The following is a 19,574-nucleotide window of genomic DNA, read 5'->3' on the forward strand; positions in this document are numbered from 1 at the left end:
CACTTGAGTTTGTTAAACATCTCCGTAACGCTATCATGGTTACCAAATAACCCTGTGACGAAATGCGCCGCTCTTCTTTGGATCTTCTCTATCTCCTCCGTCAACCCGATCTGGTACGGATCCCACACTGATGAGCAATACTCAAGTATAGGTCGAACGAGTGTTTTGTAAGCCACCTCCTTTGTTGATGGACTACATTTTCTAAGGACTCTCCCAATGAACCTCAACCTGGTACCCGCCTTACCAACAATTAATTTTATATGATCATTCCACTTCAAATCGTTCCGCACGCATATTCCCAGATATTTTACAGAAGTAACTGCTACCAGTGTTTGTTCCGCTATCATATAATCATACAATAAAGGATCCTTCTTTCTATGTATTCGCAATACATTACATTTGTCTATATTAAGGGTCAGTTGCCACTCCCTGCACCAAGTGCCTATCCGCTGCAGATCTTCCTGCATTTCGCTACAATTTTCTAATGCTGCAACTTCTCTGTATACTACAGCATCATCCGCGAAAAGCCGCATGGAACTTCCGACACTATCTACTAGGTCATTTATATATATTGTGAAAAGCAATGGTCCCATAACACTCCCCTGTGGCACGCCAGAGGTTACTTTAACGTCTGTAGACGTCTCTCCGTTGATAACAACATGCTGTGTTCTGTTTGCTAAAAACTCTTCAATCCAGCCACACAGCTGGTCTGATATTCCGTAGGCTCTTACTTTGTTTATCAGGCGACAGTGCGGAACTGTATCGAACGCCTTCCGGAAGTCAAGAAAAATAGCATCTACCTAGAAGCCCGTATCTAATATTTTCTGGGTCTCATGAACAAATAAAGCGAGTTGGGTTTCACACGATCGCTGTTTACGGAATCCATGTTGATTCCTACATAGTAGATTCTGAGTTTCCAAAAACGACATGATACTCGAGCAAAAGACATGTTCTAAAATTCTACAACAGTTCGACGTCAGAGATATAGGTCTATAGTTTTGCGCATCTGCTCGACGACCCTTCTTGAAGACTGGGACTACCTGTGCTCTTTTCCAATCATTTGGAACCTTCTGTTCCTCTAGAGACTTGCGGTACACGGCTGTTAGAAGGGGGGCAAGTTCTTTCGCGTACTCTGTGTAGAATCGAATTGGTATCCCGTCAGGTCCAGTGGACTTTCCTCTGTTGAGTGGCAAAGAAGTGTTTCCTCTGAAGGGAGCGGGAGAAGGAGAATATGTCTCTCATAGGTCCAACATTGTTAAATCTGGGAGTAGGGCTCAATGTGAGGTCTTTGGATAGGACTGAAATTTTTGTGAGGCTAAGGATTTTGGTGGAAGGTTAATAACAGAGTTCTGGGATTGTTTAAGCTCTGGATTTCATGGAGTGTTGGTAGGGGTTTATGGAGGATGTGGTAGGTTGGAAATATCAGCTAGGCAGAGTCTATAAGGGATTGAAAAGGAAGAACACTATGGGTAGGATGGGGGTTGGACAGTGGTGCCCCAAGGTGGGAATACGATGTCAGCAAGTTGGATAATTTGTGGAGCTGGTGTTTGGAATGTTGTTCTATGTGATGGAGTGTCTGGATTTCAATTTGGGTGATGAGGTGTAGGTAGTGGGGATTGCGCAATAACAGTATTTTCCAGATGCGGTGGAGGTGGGTCAAGGATGCTGTGCTATGGAGATGAGTGTTTGTAGAACCAGGTTTGTGTGGGAAAGGGACTGGCAGAATCAGATAAGTTGGAGATCATTGTGGAAGGTGGGGTGGGATCCAGAAATACAAGCTTCAAAAAGGAAGTGCATTCTGAAAGCTAGCCAAGCTCTGTACCTTTTGTTTGTGTACCTATCGGTGATTTAGCATTTCTGCCTTTTGGCGAGTCATCTTCTTTATTCCTAAATAATTCAAAAGTTTTAGTATGTTACAATTTTATTGGCTACCAACTGAAAGATGCATTTACTGCAAAAAGATTTGCATCTGCCACAAACTTTAATGAAAGATGAAGAAGAAATGCCAGCAATAAGAAACAGAGATGCAATGTCTAATTATTTTGTAAGTGAAACTGATAAAAGTGCCTGTGCAGAACAGCAAAACCTGAGGTGTTACATAAGGTGAAATGAGATGTATCATATCACTTCTTTCATCTGTTGCAATGTTTGTTCATGTGAAAAATGCTCGCGCAAGGGGTGGGGGCACCCGATAAGTTGTGTGCAGGAAGGGAGTGGTTCCTCAAAGTCAGCTGTCGACAATCTCTCGCACATCTGCATTTTGAATGTCCTTATCATCTGCTCAGCTCCAGAATTCAACACAGGGTAGAAAGAGGTTGTGGTCAGAGGCTTAAAGCCATTTCATAGATAAAAACCCTAAAATGCAGATGCTGTGAACTGAGGCCTGATGTCGGAAACCAGGGTTTAAGGTGCCTCCTGACTGAGAGGGCATGGATGGTAGATACTGTGGTGGTGGTAGCCATTCATGCCACATATGGAAAGTTAGAGAGGGCATCAACAACTAGCAACAACATTGCTCCCCAGAATGGTCCAGCCAAATCAAAATGCACTCTTTGCCACAGGTGGTCAGGTAGCGGCTAAGGGTTTAATTGCTGTGATGGGGCTGGCTGACTATGGGCACAGGCCTAATAGTTCTCGATGGTGTATTCTATGGTGGCATCAACACCAGGCCAATATACTTTATGCTGCACTATTACCTTCATTCTCCACATTCGCTGACGTGAAGTGTGGAGTACTTTGGTTATGCAGGGGCAGAGAATGGGAGGAACTACCACCCGACATTCAGAATCAACTGTAGCTAACAAAATGACACCCCAAGTGATATTAAGCCTGTGCCATAATGACAATTAGATGCACCACTCCTTCTCAGTGTGTCCGCCGCTCGTGGTCTCGCGGTAGCGTTCTCGCTTCCCGAGCACGGGGTCCCGGGTTCGATTCCCGGCGGGGTCAGGGATTTTCACCTGCCTCGAGATGACTGGGTGTTTGTGTTGTCCTCATCATTTCATCATCATCCAGGAAAGTGGCGAAATTGGACTGAGCAAAGATTGGGTAAATGTACGGGCGCTGATAACCACGCAGTTGAGCGCCCCACAAACCAAACATCATCATCACACTCCTTCTCAGTGCCCTTAGGCAGATGCTCTGGTCAACCCCGCTGTGTCACAGACAACATCCTGAGGAGCAGAGGATCATGGCCTGTTTCTGCTGCTACTTCACACACTATAACCAGGAACTCATCAAGGATGTATCAGTGACTTGCATGCAAGGCAAAAAACAGCACTTTGAGCCTATCAAAGTTTGCATTTGGAATGCATGGCAAGCAGGAAAGGGCATATGCATATCAGTGCTGTGTGGCGGGCCGATAATGGATCTCATAGGTATAGTTACTTGGTAACAATTCCCAGCCTTGCATTTGCTACACTGACTTACAGGGAGGTGTCGAATGAGGGCCAAATAGCAAAGCAAGGGGCATGTGACTGGTGATCAGTTGAAACATAGTACCACAGAGATACACTTGTGACTTCTCGACACTGTATGTGATAGTCAATGCCTCTTTCTCAGTTAGTGAATAATTCCTCTGGGCTACATTTAATGTTTTACATGCAAATGTAATGGGCTGTTCCCGCTTATCGGTGTATATGTGGGACAACATTAACATCAGTGCCACAATCTAACACATCAGTCACAAGCATTTAGCATTTGCCAGGATGGAACGTTGCTGAACAAGGGATCAACACAAGGTTCTTTTTAAGTTGCATGAAATTCCTCTGGTAAGTTTCTGGTCACACAAATTACACACCATTTTTACTCAATTGATAAAGGGGATTGGAAATCTGGGCAGCGTTGGGAATAAATGTCGCATAACAATTCATTTCCTCTGGAATGACTGTAGTTCTTTCAGGTCCTTAGGAGCCAGTAAAAGAGCGATCGCATCCACATGATCCTGTGAGGGTGTGAGCCCATCTTTACTTAATACACGTCCTACGTACTTTTCATTTGGTTCACAGAAACTACAATAGTCGAGGTGACAACACATATCATGGACCCGGATCAGCTCAAACAAAATCTGTAGACTACACAGGTTCTGCTCCCACATGACCCTGGTAATTAGCAAGTCATCTAAATAATTAAGACAGGCATTTCTGAAATATCACAGGAGAGCTTTCAGCCAAAAATTGCAACCTGTTACAATGATACAAGCCGAATGGCATTTTATCCCCTTAAACCTGTTTCATCTGAATCGCCTCTACGCACCTGAAAGAATGTGACAGCGAGATCTATCTTTGAAAAATAATGGCCCCAGCATGGGAACTGGAAACAGATAACATTTGCTTGAGCACTAATAGTAGACTTAAAATCAACAAAAATTCTAAGTGATCCATTGGGTTTCTTAACTAAAACCATAAGCATTGCCCACTGGCTAGACAATACTAGGGATATTACTCCCATAGTTTGCAATCTATCTAGTTCTGCTTCAACTTGATTGCACATGGCAAAAGGCATTAGATGTGCTCTGCAAAACTTATGCACTGCCAACTGCTTGAAGTATACAGGGGCTTGGAGACCTGTTGCGCACTCTAATGTAGGCTCAAGCAGCTGCTTATACTACACAGATAATGTACTAAGTTTTGTGAACCGTTGGTCTGGAATTTGGAAACCAAAAAGTGCATAAGCATCTAAGTAAAAAATGTTAGTTGTCATCCACGAGCTGACTACCAGCAGTGTTAGTTGCTGAGCTACATAAGGTTGGACTAAAAGCTGACCCTGCAATGGGATCGACTGACCATTGTGCATCACTACTCTGTGTTGAGGGTACCAAAGCTATGGGCAGCCGATGCACCAATACCTGTCCACGTTCATCAGTCACATGGCCACTCTTGTCCAACTGCAAATCTGTCATTGCTTCATTAGTTTCAAGCTGCAGCATGCGATTCTGCATCCCATCTGCAACTGCTATGAGCACTGGCATGCAGTGTACCAATGGTAATTTTTTTTTGTTGCACACCACCGAGGCAAACATTTGTAGATGCCCTGGATTGCGGCATGCAAACCAGGTTATGTCACAGAAAGAGCAGTGACTCCACTGATGCTGTGGGCAGCAATTGGTACACAATTTGATCGCACAAACTCCTCTGGGTGCCTTCAACAACAGCAGGAAGGAAACTGACGTATGAGCCTCAGCTTGCTTTGGGACACACCAACAGCAAACAAAGTTCTTCTGTTTTTGGGCATCTAGCAATAATGAGATCGGTGAATCGCAAACTACTGCACTAACTACTTAGAAACCCGTGTCTTTGGAATACAAAATGAACAGGTGTTTGGTAAACTGGATGATGACGCTGACTGGAAGTTGTCACTTGATCACGGAGCATCACGGCTACCAATACTGCTAACAAAGTTGACACAAGAAGTAACATAAAACATAACTTGAGCTTATGCTGTTACTTCTTAAGGTTTGGCAATTTTTAGAAAATTGTTCTGAGTTGGATGAGATGACTCTAAAGCCTTCTTTCTTACTTCTCTATCAGGAGAGAGACATATATCATCATCACGGATTAAGGAGTCTGCATATGATTGACCACAACGTTTATAGAGAAAAATAATTACACCTCTGTGTGAAACCTTGCAAGTCAGCAGCCCATGCTCTATTTGTTTGTTTATGGTGCTTAACACGTTTGTTAGATTTGAGCCTCGCTTCGACTATGTGGGTTTGGTGACCGTAATAGTCAGCAAACCACAAACATCAGGAAATCTGAAACTGTTGGGGTTGTAGAGTGGGTGGAGCTTCTTCATCACTTTGTACATATTATTGCTAGAAGACTATAAGAGTGCATTCTACGGTTCTGCATCAGTTATTTTACTTGCCTTGCAGTGAAGGAAAAACTGACATAAACAGACCTCCAAACACTCGTCTGCCTTGTTGGAGCAAGCGAATGGCAGAGTGGGAGGTGATGAAGTTTTAGCTTTAGGCTGTTGTTGGCTTTGCAGCAGTTTTAAAAACAATTTCTGTTGTTGCTATCTGAATTTCCACTGCTGTTCTTCTCACAACTGTTCCTGTTTCTAGAATTTTCACTGCTTTTCTTGCTGTTGTTGCAGCTGTTGTTGTTGTTGTTGTTGTTGTAGCTGCAACCACTACTCCCACAACTGTAGAAACTTGAGAGCCATGCTTCACTAGATAGTTGCAGAGTAAAAGTTCTTGTCACCAATATTTTATCACACTCCGTGTAAGTAGAACAAAGTTTACAATCCTTCGCAATAGCACTAATGCAGAGACCAGTGGAACGACGGTTCCTGAGGTCAATGACTGTGGAGTTCATGACGTGAATGTCTAGCCAAAAATGAAGTCCAGAGCATAGTGAAAGTCATCATAAGTGTACACAAATGTGAATCAAAACATTACACAGGCAAGATCAAACACACTATTAATCAATGGTGTGTATCTAAGTCTTCAATAAGCCATGGAAAATACGGGATGGAATAATGACAATATTATGGAAGTATAGTTGTTACTCAGCATATAGCGGACATGCAGAGTCACAGATAGGCACAACAAAAATATTGTCAAACCAAGTTTTCGGCAAAACAGGCTGAAAGCTTTGTTTGACAGTCTTTTTGCTGTGTCTCTCTGCGACTCAGCATCTCAGCTATATAGTGAGTGGCAACCAATCTTTTTATAATATTGTCTTCAATGAACTAGCAGGACTGACTGGACGGTCTCAGGATATTGTATTTATTGGCACACTTGCATCAGTGAATGGGCCCACGCGATATGTCTGCGCCTGCAGTGGAACCCCTCTTGGCAACAAGCTACAATCTGAGTACGAATCAATAGTCGATCTGGGTAGGGAATCTGAATCACTGTTGGGAACGAAAACCTGAATGAGTGTTCAATGATAAAAACACAAAACTTGTTTTCTTTAAGTCCTAATTGTCAAGAAAAATACAGTGGTTGCTTTTTTCACTAAATGAGAAGTGTTGACATACGTCGTATTTAAATCTCATTTGAAAGTGAAATGCATGCTCGCTCTATATTGGAAAGTGAGTCATCTAATATTGAGACCAAACTGTTGGATCATTCATTGCACAATATTACTCAAAACTGGTACTGACAACTTAGCTGCAGTAGACTTAGTATGGTTTTGAGACTGCTCTCTGTAGACCTGAGTGTGCACAAAATAATTTTGACCCATCTTCAAAAGTGGATGCTCAGCTGAGAAAGTGCAAGCCAAAGAAAGTTATTAGTGAGGAAAGCTATACTGAGTTTGATGAAAATTATTTTGGGAGTAAATGAAATAAATAGTGCTGTATTGTAAGAACAAAAGTGAAGCCTCCAGGGCATGTTGGTAGTCATGCCTGGGTAGCTTAGCTTGGAACAGCACTGCCCACAGAACTCCAGGTTATCGGATTTGAACCCCAGCCTGATCCACAATTTTAGTCTGCCAGAAATATGTTTACTCCCACTATTATACAGTTAACAGTTTCCCAGCTTCCTTTATACCCCACCCCTCTCTCTTACAACCCAACAATATTTTCTTACAGAAATGTTGACAAAAACAAATCCCAGTAAGTGTATTGAAAATATTTTTACACACAAAAATGTACTAGTTCTTCTTCTTTATTGATCTGATATTCACCTCCCATTTTCCATCCAGTAGTCTTGTTTCAGTGGTTATCTTGGTGTGTGTGTGTGTGTGTGTGTGTGTGTGTGTGTGTGTGTGTGTGTGTGTGTGTGTGTGTGTGTGTGTGTGTCTATATATAATTATCTTTCAGCACTGTTTCACTGGAGAGCGTATCATAAAATCTCTCTATTTGAGTACAAAGAAGTTCTAAACAATATGTTCTCTGCAAAACTATTAAGTAACATTTTAACAGGTGGATTTGAGGGCAAGCATCTCTACTGCATTAAGGAATCTAAAGAGTGTGAGAGAACCTTTTTGTCAATATGACTAATAAAAAATCTGGGTGCACGACTTCAAAGAATTGAGTGAAATGCAGGAAAATGTAAAATATAGGAAACAACTTTTTAAGCAATAAGCATTATGTGCAAGATCCCCCTTGCATTTTTGTAGTTTATGTATGATACATGTACATGATAGGCATTAAAATACTCATCAGGGACTTTTTTATTATCCAGTAAAGGTTATCTGAATTTTGTGTTATGTTTAGCCACTGAAGAAAGTGGAAGTAGCAATCTGTTTGGGACACACAAATGTTCAACTTAATTTCACCCATCATAATCAATGTTTTTAGAAAGCCTGCAGTCGTGTCATTCATTATTTAAATGATCAAACAATGCACCAGTTACATATTTTTCATGTTTAGCATGACATATATAAAGAATTTATTCTCACTGTCAAGCACAAATATTTACACAAGTATTTTTTTGTGATGTTTGCAGATGTGCTGTTCTGCTTCTCGTGCACTGCAGTCATCAATTTGAGCTTATTCAGTACTATGCCTCCTCCATTATGCAGAAAACCACACATACACAAACCATCACTCATGTTATTTGTGTGTGAACAATTCACAAAAAATACTGACATAAATATTTGCATCTCACTACAAGAATAAATTCTCGAAACCTGTTTTGCTAAGCATGAAAAAATATGTAACTTGTGCAGTGCTTCACTATTTAAACCAGAAACACTTGAGCAATGCAAGAAACACAAAAGTGTCAAAACACCATGTGAAATATGCATTTGAGAAATCATAACAATCATACAGTTGCATATGCAGAGTAAAAGCAGTTGAAAATGGTTGTGATCAGTCATAATACCATTACTTGAACAAACCTAGCTACTCCTATCAGCCACCAAGGTGAGTAGAACTTTGAAGTGGAAGGAGGTAATGAATTGGTTTGAATCTTACCTATTCAGATCTGCTGAGCAGATTGCCATGGTGTCTGAACTTAACTGTGTAACATTTGTAAACAATACTTGAATGCCAATGCCATGACAGCATCATTTTTCTCCACAGACATTGTTTCTTAAAGTATGAATCGTGGGATAGTCATAAATTTGTTAACACAAAATCAAGTGTGAATTAACATTGTAAACATTTGATGGGAGAGATACAAAAGTAAAAAAAAATGGTAGAAACGTAAAAGAGGGTTTATACTGTATATGTAAAATAATTTCAAGCAAGTTTATTTAGCAGACTCTTCTTGAATTGAAAATGGAGCTATAATGCTCCAAAACCTCCCTGCAAAATATATATATATTTACTAACTGCATTGTGGCTCCACCCCCCCCCCCCCCCCCCACACACACACACACACTTTTATACAAGGAATCTGCCATAAGTTGTGAAAAGCCTTAAAATATGGATACCTCTATAAGGAAAGAAAACTAACACAGTAGTTTCAAACAATAAGACGATACACCACATCAGGGAATAAAGTTACCACAATAGCAAAAGCAGGTGTTTTCAGAAGACATATATCATGACACAAGCAAAAAGTGCCACTGATTCAGACACATTTGACACAGTAGACAATGCTCTTCAGTGATATGTTACACCAATGACTGTGACAACAGTACTGAACACTATTTTCTTCTCAAGTATAAATTTTTTGAAGAATGCACATCATAGCTTGGACGTTAAACCATTAATAATTAAATGTTATGAAAAGACAACTGGAAGGAGGCACCTAATACCACTAACTATGCCACATACAACAATTTCATTTTTCCAAGGAAAGATAAAAATGCTGATGATGGGTATTCCAGTTGTGCGTTTGACTGACCAACACAATATAGCTTCACAGGGTCTCTCTCTCTCTCTCTCTCTCTCTCTCTCTCTCTCTCTCTCTCTCTCTCCCCCCCCCCCCCCCCCCCCCCACCACACCACCCTTCCCCAGCACAAAGGATTTGTGCAAAAACTAGCCAAGTTTTAATTCTCTTTCACGTGTCAATGGTACAGTGCTTCTACTATTAGGTGAGTGGTCCCTTTCACTCTATATCAATTGAGATGAAAATAAGCAAAGCAAAGCAGTGGAACTATTTATTTTGGCGCGATTCATCTACATGGATAGAAACATGTACAGGAGGTTCACCAAAAGTGCAGTATGATGACATTCACTTCAGAAGGAATGGAGACCTAAATTACTTCTGAATCGATAGTTTTTGAATGAAATATTATCCACAGATGAGCAATTTCAGTGGAATATGAGTGAATTTAAAGACAACAAAGCAGGACTATGTAAGAAATGAATTATTAACTAACACTACTGATAAGTATCAAATTACTGTGAAATGTATGGGCTCATGAAATGACTCATTTGGAAAGAAAGGGGTAATAACATTTAGGGCTTTCAATACAAATTAACACAGCAAACAAATTCAAGACTTAACTTCACAACGGAACTGCTGTGTAATAATCTTTGATATTAAACACAATCATTAATTAAAGATGTGTTTGTCAGCACATTGTAAAATATCTGTATCAAATTTTCTATGTATTTTGGGGAAAAAACTGTTATAAATCTTATAAAAAGTTCCTCCGATTTTTTCTTTGTGGTTAAAGGAGTTAGAAAGAACATGTTGTCATTAATTGCCTCGTGTTTCACTGCATTATGAAAATTACGATACAACATGAAAAAAAAAAGTATATTAATTTTCTTCGATGACCTATAATTTTAAAGAACAAGGAAGTATATTTCAAAGACTATCCCACAGTTTAACACAACTTAAACTTTGTGTTGTGCCATGCAGCAGGTCTTGTCATGGGATAAGCCTTGTCAGAGAGGTCCACAACATGAATAACATGGCATGGTAATAAAATAATCTAGATACAGCACTCACTCGGTTCGGGGGCCAAGCTGACAGTCGGTTCTGGAGGCTCTATAGCCTCGGCCTGCTCCTGCTGCGTGCGTTCTTGTGACTGTACAGATCCTGGCGACTTTTCATATGTAACTTCTGTGACAGTGAGACCACCTGCAATGGAAGAAGTATATGTTATGACCTTGTATGACAATGGGAAGACATGGAAAAAATAAAAACAACAGTAGACTCAACGCCCCAGTAATTATTAACAAATGAACACAGTAACTATTACAAAATTTATTCGACAAAAATGTTGGATCATCCACAAATAATCAAAAGTTCCTAGCATTGCAAATATAACAAATCAAGTATACAACTTGTTAAACATAAACATATATAAAATTATTCCCTATCCCCAATAACTGGCACTATGTATTGTGATTATGATATGAGTTACTTTATGGGTTATTCTACAAGAGTAGATATATGAGCAGATGCTGACCATAATCAAGTATAGACATTAGTGTAGAAATAGTAAATGACTGATTCTTTAAAGAATTGAGCTCCCATGTATAAAACAGATTCAAATGTCAGTTATGCTTGAAGATTTTTGGAAGTCACTAAGTGCTCTCATTATGGAACACCAGAGGAATATAGACTGAGCAATTTGGGCTCCATTATAAGGAAAAGCAAATTTTTCTCGCATTTCAATGTTTATGATGTCATATCTCCTGAACTATGTGTTGTACAATGGTATAATTTTGTAGGTATATTCAGTTGTGTTTGTGGGTACTGTCTGCAAACTGTGTTGCAAGAAGTCAGTAGTAAAGAAAAGTAATAAATTAAAACATCATGTCTGATCCTGAAGTTTTACTGTATGAACAGCAAAAATTAAGTAGTAATAACTTTTTTCCTCTCATTGTGTGTGTGTGTGTGTGTGTGTGTGTGTGTGTGTGTGTGTAGCTTGTAAGAAATTGCTAAGTGCTCTCATTCTAAAATACAAAGTGACTGAATTCCAGGTATTTGCATACCATGAATTATGCTGCCTGAAGACATATACTTACTGCATTAAGCTTTTAACCTAGCATTATACCTCTTAATGTGTAGATTTGACTGCATTTTAAATTTTTTAATACACTCAATAATTATGCAAAATATTGAAAATCAAATTTCTGTCTCTGGAAGCCATTACATATGCAACCTGCAACTGGTACTGGGTTCTGAGACAGTTTCTTAATTGTACGGATACTAACACAAATACGAAAACACTCCTATGTAGAACATAACTAATTTTCAGAAGATATATAGCTACTTAACATGTAGCACTTCCTCTCTTTTTCTAAACGCTGTGACGGAACTACAATGGAATGTACTTTGAGGTGACAAAAGTCATCGAATATCGACATGCACACACAAAGATAATGGTACTGTCGAGTACACAAGATATAAAAGGGCAGTGCATTGATGGAGTTGTCATTTGTATTCGGTGAGTCATGTGAAACGGTTTCCCATGTGACTATAGCCACACAGCGGGAATTAACAGACATTGAATGTGGAATGGTAGTTGGAGCAAGATGCATGGGACATTCCATTTTGGAAATTGTTAGGGAATTCAATATTTCATGGTCTACAGAATCAAGAGTGTGCTAAGAATACCAAATTTGGGCATTACCTCTCACTGTGGACAATGCAGTGGCCAACGGCCTTCACGTAATAACAGACAGCAGCTGTGTTTACATACAGCTGTTAGTGCTAACAGATAAGCAACACTGCATGAAACAACTGCAGAAATCAATGAGGGACAACAGCACAACATCGCCTGCAGTGTCTCTCCTGGACTCTAGACCATCGGTTGGATGCCATGTGACTGGAAAACAATAGCCTAGTCAGACGAATCCAGATTTCAGTTGGTGACAGCTGATGTATGGGGTTTGAGTGGGGCACATGCCCCCCAAAGCAATGGACCCAAGTTGTCAACAAGGCACTGTGCAAGCCGGTGATGGCTCCATAATGGTGTAGGCTGTGTTTACATGGAATGTACTGGGTCTGCTGGTTCAGCTGAACCAGTTATTGACTGAAAACGCTTATGTTTGTCTACTTGGAGACCATTAGCAATCATTCATTCATAGATCTCACATTCCCAAACATGACACTGGGCCACAATTGTTCACAACCAGTTTGTAGACTATGCCAAGTCATGTTGCTGCACTACACCCATCAAAAGGACGTCCAATACTATGTTAGGAGATATCCTATTACTTTTGTTACCTCAGTGTATATGCAGGTGAGGTGAGCAATGGGGGAGAATTAGGATACATAAGCAAGAACAGCTTTCACAAGTGTATTTAAGGGTATTGCAGGTTGGTAATATGGTGGTGTGTGTGTGTGTGTGTGTGTGTGTGTGTGTGAGAACACACTCACGGGCTACAATTACTTTTAAAGTGGCCTTGTATCTTAAAGGATAGGTTACACCAGTGATAAGTTCGGGACTGTATGCAATATGTAAATACATAGGATAGGTCTCATGGTTTGGTCTTACACATAGGTACAGTCTGGGATCACAACAGGCATAACAATGGACAAGGATACTTTGTAAATTGGTAGCAGTGGAAAGATACTTTGGAGTGAATAGAAACAATTTTGATCAGGGTTTCTAGGCATTGTAAAAGATAGTTCTCTCTCTCATGGGGTATTGGGATTTAAATGTTCCAGCCCAGAATGGTAATCTGTAATGATGAAGGTGGGCCTGGTTAGAGGGTTAGTGGGAGTATTTATATTGTATAAGGGGTGATCGAAAAGGGTCTGTTTGAGGGTGTTGCTGCAGCGTAGATTCAACATAGCATGACTCAGATGCAGGTATATAAGCACCAACATGTAGCGGAGGGATTAGTGTTGCATTTATCTCTACCTGATGTGCACGTGGTAATGTGGAAAAGCGATTCCACATAAAACACCAGTTGATGTGGGAGGCTAGCCTCATCCAGTAACAAAATGCAGAACTTATATCAACTCAAGTGGGAGACACTCATACATCTGCCCTGTAGTCTTGATCTCTTCCCATGTGATCATCATACCTTCAGTCCCTTACAACAGGCCTTTGAAAGGTTGACAATTCCTGTCAAATGAGGATGTGTAGCAAGCAGCTGCAACTTCTTCACGCGGCAGGACATTGTGTTTTACCAAACAGATATATTCAACCTGGTACGGCGGTGGGATGCCTGCCTCACTGGCATACTGACTCTGGACTGTGAATCCTTTGAATGGATACTTTTTGTTCACCCCTTATAGCATGACATGGCACAGAAGCAGTTTTTGTGAGCCATATTTGTAAGGCAGTTGCTGCTCATAAACATCTCTGAAAGATTTTCAAGTAAACTTGGGAATTTTTAATATGCAAAAGGATAGGAACTACTTTTGGTGGTAGGTTGATGAATGATAGACATTTTAAATAAGTTATGATACGGATTGTGGATATAGTCTTGAGGTAGCTTAGAATGCAAAATCGAACCAAATTAAATTGATTGGACTGATAATAAGGTTTTGGTGAAATAAGGATAGTATGTCTTAATCATTAGCCCACGATTTTTACAGCAGCTTATGAGGAAAGATGTAATAGGTTTGGCTCCTTGCAGCCAATTCATCAAAGGTGACTTGTCAATGATCAGGGAAATCCTTTCAGTGGAAGCCACAAAAAGTTGTCTTCGATGCCTATGTTTGTTGATACTCAGAAGTACACAAATGGTATGTGTACCAGAGAGGGGAAATGGGGATATGGCAAGGGAGAGAGGGTTTCAAAGAAGAATATAGACTCAGCTGAAAGGTTTTGATATGGACTGAATACACAGTGATGAACACACTTCTAATATGTTTTAAGTTTGCACATAGTGCACTGGGAAAACTTGATCATATCCTCTGCCCAGGTTTTACTACTGCTTATTGCTCCCTGAATTATCTCAAGTTAAATAATGTTATTCACTGAACTTGTGAAACTTTCTTGTTCAAGATACACTTTAAAGAGACATCTACAAGATCAGCATTAGTTATCACCAAATACTATTTCTACAGCTTGGTTTCATGCAATGAGAGCTTTTAAGATCTTGTAACAGAGTATACCACATTCTGGGGCCTACATATTAACTCCTAACCATATATTACTACATGTAGCATATAGCTGTTCTCACTCACTCCCTGAAATATAACTCAAGTTGGGATGGCATCTGGAGATCTTTCTTTCTTTTTTCTTTCTTTCTTTTAATATAAGCATTATCATTTAGCACTCTATTCATAATATATGTGCCAACTGCAAAATATGGACTAGCTCTGCTGCTTGTATATTGAAAGGAAAATCATTTTCTGTAACAGTTATTGTGTAAACTCATTTTTCCTATTAAGATGTAATGATTTATACTGGAAGCGAACTTGCGTGTCACAAAAATATCAAATATTGCTGCATGAACCATGGGAAAATTTATTAGCCTATCATAAGACTATTCTTTTAAAGACAATAACACACTTGTTTTCAGATATTATCCCCTTTTACTTGACACTTTCTCCAATGAGTATATTCTATCCCTGAAGTGGAATTCTGGAATGTCTGCATAATACATATATGTGGTTGTAATAACTTCAGGAGTGAAGGAAACCACTCACTGAAAAACAGAAGCATTGAGTCATCAACAAGGACACACAAAAAGAAAGAAAACTTGCTAGTTTTCAAAGTAATCCTTTTTTGTGCTAGACTACAAACACACATGCCTATGCTCCTAACTGGCACTGGCTGGACGCACAGTACCACAGCTACATTTTGGCAGGTGGACTATGTTCTTGTGAGGTTTGTGTCAGGTGGGTAGAAGGGGAGAGATGCGGAACACGGGAAGAGTGGTAGGGGCTGTGCGACTAGTGGCTCTGAGGGAGGCAGCTTCTTTGTCAGATACAAATGTGGTAGGGAGGGGTAGCAGGTGCACAGAACAGTCATGTGATGCATAGTTGTCAGAGCCAATGTGGAGCGGCACACACTGAAGCTGATGTGCGGACATGAATTCAGAAGGAGTGACAGGATGGAGAAAGGGGTGGGTGTGGAAACAGTGGGTTACAGGAGGTGAAGGCCTGGATGACTACAGGAGTGAAGGCTGTGTTACAAGGATAACTTCCATCTGCCTAGTTCAGAGAAACTGGTGGTAGAGGAAAAGATTCACAAGGCCTGCGTTGTGTACCAGCCATTGAAATTGTGCCTTTTATGCACAGCTGCATGTTGTGACACCAGGTGTGCAACTTTGTTCTTGGCAACAGTTTGGTGGTGGAGTTTCATCCTGGTGGACAGCTGGTTAGTAGTCATATCAGTATAAAAAGCTGTTCAGTGTTGGCAGCAAAGTTGGTATATGATATGACTCAGTATCTGTTGGGGTAGGATAAGCCTGTGATGGGACTGGAGTATGAAGTGCTGGGTTGGTGAATTGGGCAGATCTTGCACCTTTGTCTTCCACAGGAATACAACCCTTATGGCAAGGAGTTGGAGGTGAGGGTGGAATAGGGATGGACTAGGACGTTGCGTAAGTTGGGTGGGCAATGGAACAGCATTTTAGGAGGCTTGGGAAGGGTCTTAGATAGGATGTTCCATTTCAGGGCATGATGAGAGATAATCAAAGCCCTGATGAATGGTAAGGTTCAGCTATTTCTGTCCATGTTGATACTGGGTGTCAAGGGGGAAACACACTTGTAACCTCACCCCAATGACAACCTGCGTACTCACTTTCTACATGCTTCCCAAAATCCATAAATCCAACAGTCCTGGACCACCCACTGTAGTGGGATATTGTGCTCCCACTGAACAACTTTCCACTGTTGTTGACCAACACCTCCAAACCAGTTCCCCAAATCCTAGCAACACATATCAAAGACACTAACCACTTCCTTCACTCACTCTCCACCATCCCCACCCCTTTATCTCCTGGATCCCCATTTGTCACTGTTGATGCCACCTCACTATATACCAACCTCCCTCATGCCCATGGGCTTGCCACTAATGAACACTTACTCTCTCAATGACCTTCAGACTCCAAACCTGCAATCTCATTCTATATACGTCTTATCAACTACACACTTACATACAACTACTTTTCCTCTGAAGGGAAGATATTTAAACAAATCCTCTGCACAGCCCTGGGCACTTACATGGCACCCTCCTTTGCAAACCTCTTTATGGGCCATCTGGAGGGAACTTTTGAAGCCTCCCAAAACTCCAAACCCCTAGTTTGTTTCAAGTTTCTTGATGATATCTTCATGATCAGGACTCTGTACCAAGACATCCTATCCTTATTTCTTCAAAAACCCTAAACTTTCTCTCCCATATGCTTCATCGGGTAGACTCAACATGCCACCTTCCTGAATGTTGACCTCCACCTCTCAGTTATCAACGACCACACCAAGGTGGACACATTGGTTCTCATTGGATTACCAAAGTTAAGCACTGTCAGGTGTGGCCGGGACTTGCATGTATGACTGACTGTGTACACCATCCACTGTCGACAATTTTCCCTTTGCCTTTATGGCATAGGGGACCATAAGGGTGGTGGGGTGAAGAAGACCCTGAACTCCAGTCTTTGCACCAATGCCCCTGATTAAATTCCAAATGTCTCCACAGTATCTTGTGGAATGAGAGCACGTGACACCGTTGTCATGTACTACCATTCACCCTCTCCCTTCTCTCATCATCTCAAAAAACACACACACACACACACACACACACACACACACACACACACACACACAATAGTAGTCATCAACAATAATACACATAGCTCTTGTACTTCACGAAGGAAAGGTGCCTGCGGGTATAGAGGATGGGAAAAACCTTTCTAATGTGGCGTTTGAACCTGTTCTGGGAAGTCTCCCAACTATTCATGCCATACGACTTCACTTTACTTACCCTTGTGATGGCTACATCCACACATCTGCCCACATTAAATCCACCAACCACCTACAATCCCTGCATTTTGACAGCTGCCATCCCTTCCACTCCAAAACATCCCTCCCACACAGCTTGGCCACCCCTGCAGTAACAAGAACTCCCTTGCCCACAGTGCTGAAGGCCGCATGGAGCCCTACACAGGCCACAGGCCACAGGCCACAGGCCACAGGCCACAGGCACACACTATACCCTCCCCCCCCCCCCCCCCCACCCGGACAACAAAGAAATTTCCTGTGTATCATACCCTCACACACCGCCAATCATCACATAACGCAAAAAGAAAGCATGAAGGAGCACCCTTTTCCCCCTTGTCGCCCAATACTAACCTGGACTGGAGCAACTGAACTGTATCCTTCGACAGGACTTTGATTATCCCTCACCGTGCCCTGAAATGAGGGACATCCTACCCAAACTCCTTACCAAGCATCCTATAAAGTGGTGTTTCCCAGCTCACCCAACCTTCACAACATCCTAGTCCACCTCTATGCCATTCCTACTATAAACATCTTGCCACAGGGATCATATCCCTGTGGAAGAAATGCCCAACTCACCCACACACCACACCCCACAGAAGCCCAGTCACAGGTTCGTTTATCCTACCCCATCAGAAGCTGGGCATCTGTGAAAGCACCCATATCATATACCAACTCTGCTGCAAATACTGCACAGCTTTTTATGATGGTATGACTGCCAACTAGTCAAATTGTTGCCAAGAGCAAAACTGACCAACCAGTGGTACAGCTGAGCACAAGATTCTCAATTTTAATGGCTGCTTCACAACCGGAGCCATTTGGATCTTTCCAGATTCTCTTAATTATGCAGATGGGAGTTATCCTTGCAACATATCCTCACTCCTGTAATTGTCCTGACCCCAACCTCCAGTAACCCACTGCCCTCAAAGCCTCCACCCAACACAACCAAGAGCTTCCCCCTCCTCTGCCTGTCATCCCCTTTCAATTCACATCCCCAAGTTATCATCCCATCATGCACCACTCCGACAACTGTGCATCATATGGCTAGCCCATGCACCTGCCATCCCTCCCTTCCACATTCCTAGGCGGCAAACCAGCTGGCTCCCTCAAAGTTCCTAGCCACCCACTCCCTACCCCTCTCTCTGCAATTCTACTCTCCCCCCTCCCCCCCCCCCTGCCCGTACCCAACCAACCCAAACCCCCATCCCAACCTAGTCCACCTGCTGAAATGCAGTTCTGGTATTGTGTGTCCAGCCAGAGCCACATTGGAGCATAGGCACGAGAGTGTTTTTCTGTTTGTATTTGTATTCTGGCTTGAAAAAGGATTACTCCAAAAGCTAGCATGTTTTCTTTCTTTTTGTATGTGACTCTAGACACATCAATGTTTCTGCTTTTCTGTGAGTAGTCTCTTTTACATTCTACTGTCCGCCTGCTTAACTGAATGGTAACATGTTTGTCTAGCACGCAGTGGGCCCAGATTTGATTCCCAATCGGATTGAAGATTTTCTCGGCTCATGGACTGGCCGTTGTGTTGTCATCTTCATCCTTTCATCACCACCACCACCAATGTGCAAGTCGCCCAATATGGCGTCACCTGACAAATACTTGCAACCCGGTGGCTGAACTTCCATGGATGGGGCCTACCGGGCCAACAATGCCATACGATCAATTCATTTTTTACATTCTACCACAACTTTCATACAATATAGCTGTAATAACCTCTTTACTGTACTCAACTTTTTTTCTTATCCACAAATTTCTTTGTGTGTGAAACAAGTGTATTCTTGAAAATATCAAATGTGGCAGTCAAAGTGACTGTTTGAACAATTTAACTTCAAATCTTTCTTTTTCCAGTGCCACAACATACTTTAG

General features: G+C 41.4%; 1 protein-coding gene across 1 annotated transcript in view; it reads right to left on the reverse strand.

The window, feature by feature from the left end:
- Positions 1-19,574, reverse strand: part of LOC126185121 (protein purity of essence) — a 321,301-nt gene that overhangs the window by 155,521 nt on the left and 146,206 nt on the right. The window contains 1 exon segment of the mRNA XM_049927939.1: positions 10,803-10,934. Within this exon segment, the coding sequence (XP_049783896.1) occupies positions 10,803-10,934 (132 nt within the window).

The sequence above is a fragment of the Schistocerca cancellata genome, chromosome 4 (genome assembly GCF_023864275.1).
Source record: "Schistocerca cancellata isolate TAMUIC-IGC-003103 chromosome 4, iqSchCanc2.1, whole genome shotgun sequence".
NCBI classification, from domain to species: Eukaryota; Metazoa; Arthropoda; class Insecta; order Orthoptera; family Acrididae; genus Schistocerca; species Schistocerca cancellata.